The 4,541-nt window shown below is 53.9% G+C and overlaps 1 protein-coding gene across 1 annotated transcript; it reads left to right on the top strand.

Annotated features, from left to right (window-relative positions):
- Positions 1-3,138: 3,138 nt before the first annotated feature.
- Positions 3,139-3,783, top strand: CCR75_000005 (uncharacterized protein; the record flags this gene model as incomplete). The annotated part of the gene is made up of 1 exon (XM_067958113.1): positions 3,139-3,783. The coding sequence occupies one exon, from the start codon at positions 3,139-3,141 to the stop codon at positions 3,781-3,783; it is 645 nt and encodes a 214-aa protein (XP_067823039.1).
- Between the last annotated feature and the right edge of the window lie 758 nt (positions 3,784-4,541).

Below are 4,541 nucleotides of genomic sequence, written 5' to 3'. Positions count from 1 at the left end.
GTTCTTGCCATCGTAGAGAGTCCTCTTGCTGGGCATCTTCCCCAAGCAGGGACCCTGGCATAGCAGCGAGCCATCATCCGTCACTCAGACTCGAGATGAGCTGAGGCAGTAGCAGGCTCGGAGCGAGGCTCTCAACAGGACTGTTGAGATGCTCTCTGCCCGGCCGCATCAACCGAGGCCCATTCGGATGGACCCGCCCAAGTTCGATGGAACTGCAGCGCACACGATTAACCACTGCCTTTTAGCCGTGGAGCAATGCGGTGTCGCGCAGCTCATCGAGGACGACGGCCGGATGGTGTCGTACGCCATGTCATGTCGCATCTGCGCCGAAAGGCATGGTGGACTTACTCGGCGCTTATGGCGGACAGAAAGGCGTTCCCTACATGGGCGATCTTTAAGGAAAAGATTCGCGCCATGTACCAACCGCCGAACAACGAAGTGTTGCTTCAGGCGCGCTTCTTTGGAGCGTGACAGGCGAAGCGATCTCTGCAAGAGTATGTGCAAGAGATGCGCTCGCTGTCGGCGTCCATTACAGTAGGTCCGATTCCGGAGCACATTAAGGTGCCTACGTTCATGAACGGACTACGGCATGGCCCATCCTGACAGACATTTTTCAGAAAGGTGCCGTCGACGATGCAAGAGGCAATCCAAATCGCCGTAGTTGAGGAGCAATCCTACAACAGTGCCTCGGCGACAGCTTGGTATAAGCCGTCGGCCGAGAGGTCAGATGACACTCCCATGGAGTTGGTCAATGCAGACGTTGTCTGTTATAAATGCGGCAAAGCGCGGCCATAGACTCCGCCGCAGCATGGCCTTGTGCCTCGGACGCGGCCCTCCGCTGTCCGAGCACGAATGCCTCAAACTGCTCCAACTGAGCAACGTGTTGCTCAGGAGGACTACCCAGGAGCCTGCCAGGGCTTGTTCACCAAGTCCCTGCGCCATAAGCCGTGCCACCTCACGATGATGTTCGGAGAGGTGAAGGAAATGAGCCCAATCAATATTGAGGCTCATCCTTACGTAAACACGCAGAGATCCGGGTCGTGGGAAGAATTTCTAGTGCTAGTAAGTGTAGGCGGGCACGTCGTAATGCGGCCACGCGCTACTTAGACACACACCCTAGCACAGCGAGAAAGCGGTTAACCAGCTTCTCTTGCGTGCAGTGAGGTAGTTGTGGTGGGCGCGTTAGCGTCCTCACCCAACACAATAAGTACTTTGATTTAGAGTTGTCACGGGAGCGGTAATACGGCTCCTCGTGCGCACTTATCAAGTAGAATGTAGTTTTCAGACTGATTTATATTTAATCGAATTAAATATAAATACCTATTTTTACCAATCAAAATGCCATCTTTATAGATAACACTTAGTATGTATTGCGAGCGTATCTTTATAAATACCTCGCGCAACGGATGACGCTAGGCTTCATCCGTTTAATGTGAACGCATGTGCATCACATACAGAAGGGTTGGTCACAAATGTGCACCACACTGAGTGTTGGGTCTAATTACTATAATTTAAAAGTGTAATGAAAATTGTTTCTCTAATTACTATAATTTAGTAATTGACCATCCTTCAGTACACCAAGTGTACTTAACGGGAACTGTGTAACGTTAAGGCAACTTTAGCCCGTTACAAAGTGTCTACAGTGACCGACATAGACGTCCTCTACCGGCTTTTCAATGATGAAACGCGTTGGGCAAGACTGCGACGAAGGGGCGCCATGTCAGCGACAGGCTGCAAACCGATTGCAATAGACCGGGCTGTTTGGGAAATTGTCAACTTTCTCCCCTACCTACTCTGGAACTGGCGCCCATTGGAAGATGGCTCGCAAGGCCCGACGCCGGCCGTGGTGTCAAACAAAGCAGTGCACAGCATCATCAATCAGCGACCAGGCATCGTGCAGGCAGCCGAGTTGATTAGATACGCGAACGGCTGTTCGACCACCAGACCTGCTGACCCCGAAGATCCTCTCACTATCGGAAACGCTCGAGCAACGCTGGCATCCTCCCTGCCCTACCGCTCTTGAGGGCGTACCAATGGCACGTTAGTCGGTGTTGCAGGCCGCACAACGGCACCACTCTCGGGCCAAGATGGCTAAGGAGGCGATGCGGCTCGTTCACAGAAAAACAGCACACATACTACTGCAAAAGACCTGATCGATCCGAGGGGCTAGTCGTATTGACAGGTGGTTTGTGTCGGCCAAAGTTGATGACTGGGTCAGAGACACTAGAGCCTGGGCCGCTGGTCGATCACAATGGGATCGTGATGTTGATCAATGACCCCGCCAAATGTCGTACGATCAAGAATAGGCGTGCTGCGTACCCGCTTCCAGCTTATGCCACGGCGCTCGTCCTACTCGCTGACTTTTCGAAAGCATATGACTTCCTTGTGACGCAACTTCCTGCTTCACGTGCTTACACAGATGGGCTTTCCAGCTCGTTTCGTGATTTTGATCAAAGCAATGCATTCAGACACAACATGCCGGTTCATAGTCAACGGAGAAGAGTCCCAAATGGTGCTGGTCACCACGGGTATTCGTCATGGACGCCCACTGGCTCCCATGCTGTTTGTTATCGTGTTAACATCATTCTACGACGCTGCAGACGCGTCCTTAAAGCTGCAAGGAATCTACATTGGCCCATCTCCGCAACTGGCTCTCAAAGTTGCTGGTTACGCAGATGACACTGCGTTTTACGTGCGAGGCGCCAGCGAGTGTGAGGAGGTCATGAGGCTACTGACAGCATTCGGTAATGCGTCTGGTTTAAGAATGAACGCCTCGAAATCTATCCTCGTCGGGGCTGCACCAGCGAAAGCGCCGACGTATGGCAATGCCGCCATGTTTGGGTTAAAGCAATGCTTCCTGAACATGGAAGTACCAGGTACCTGGGGCTGCAAGTGGCCATCACGCGGCGAATGTCGAAAAATGGGACGTGTGTGTACGCGCCACTGCGGTACGGGTCTGTGCTGGCGAAGGCCAAGACACACTATATCGTAACGCGCCGAGATCACTAGAGCAATAATAATTCCGAAAATCAATTTTTGGCTCGGCACGACTGGCCATCCACAAGCACAACTGATTAACTGCACAAGATGATAAAGACGCTTATCTGGGGATCGAGACGGCGACGAACATAAGTTGGCATGGGTGCGGGAGGCAAGAAGAGAGAGCCATCGTCTACCCCGAAGGTCAAACGCCAGAAACGGAGTGGGTGCTGCGCTCGCAAGTACATGGTTGGCAGCTCAGCCGCAACGACAACGCTCCAGAGACGAGACATGTGCGAACCAATAGAGACATGGATGGTCATGCTACAACTCTCCAACAGCATCCTCCCGTACAGTTCGTGCAAAGTCAGGAGTCATCGGTCTCGTGCTGTGCTGGGCCGACACGGCACGATGGATACGCGGAAGAAAATTATTCGTCGGCAAGTAGCAGCAAAGCGCCGTCTAGCAGGCACAACGGGGAGAAAGCGCCGGGTTCAGAAGGTGGCGGCAAAGAACCCGGTGCTGGCGGCAGCGATGGAGAAGCAAAAGTGGAAAGATTTGGCCAACCTCTACCCGGCGGCGGGCGTCGAACGGCAGACGGTTTATCGCACCAGGATCGGGGCATTCCCACGTCTTGGGCCTGATGATCAGGACTGCAGACGCACCGAGTGTGTGGCATCGAGTCAGGCAAGAGTGGAACACTGGCCCTGGACACGTCATGCGGCGCACTGTTTGTGGGAGCATGTACTAGCTCCATGGGCAGCGATCTACAATTTAGAGCACCAGCGCCAGACACACACTTGAGGGCGCTGCTTTAGCTCCAGCGAGATCAATACTGCCGCGAGAGCAACATCGGGACGTTGTATGCTTGGATGCGCTACCGGCAGTGGTCGAACACGCGTGGGCTGGTGTTACAGTCACTGCGACGCACTGCCTCTGCCTTTGGCGTGTATTGAAGAGAATGAGGACACTGTAACCGGCATGGCGAGGTGCTGGCGAGAGCGTATCAAGACGAGGATAGAAATGCTAGCGAAGACGTTCACCTTCAGCTCGGATCGAGTGACGTCGAGAGCGCAATGGGAAGTGCTTGTGGTGATACAGAACCGCCTGAGCGGCGAGGACCCACTCGTCAAGAAGCCGGTGCTGGGTGAAGGAGATAACCTGGCGTTCTTCGACGGTGGTTCGAGGGGGAATCCCGGCCAGGCGGATCCGGCTCCGTAATAGTGCGGCTCTGTGACACAGCGGAGACATCTTGTGTAGTGTGGTGCGCCAGTATGGCGTATGGTGATCGGAGGCGACGAACAACGTCGCCGAGTACTGGGGTTTGATATACGCCCTAGACTATGCGCAACACCATTAGCTGGAGCCTCTGCATGTCATCGGAGACAGCATGCTGATCATACGGCAAGTGCAACACGACAGAAGACCGAAGGCTCCGCATCTACAAGAGCTCTTCAAAAGAGCAAAGAGGGCGGCAATGAGGATCGTTGTGGCGTCGTGGACGCATCATCTCATGTCCTACAAGAATATGGCGGACGCAGTGCGATGGACACGGAGCGGAG

This window comes from Bremia lactucae, linkage group LG1 (genome assembly GCF_004359215.1).
Source record: "Bremia lactucae strain SF5 linkage group LG1, whole genome shotgun sequence".
Lineage (NCBI taxonomy): Eukaryota > Oomycota > Peronosporomycetes > Peronosporales > Peronosporaceae > Bremia > Bremia lactucae.
This window is presented reverse-complemented; position numbering and strand designations above follow the sequence as displayed.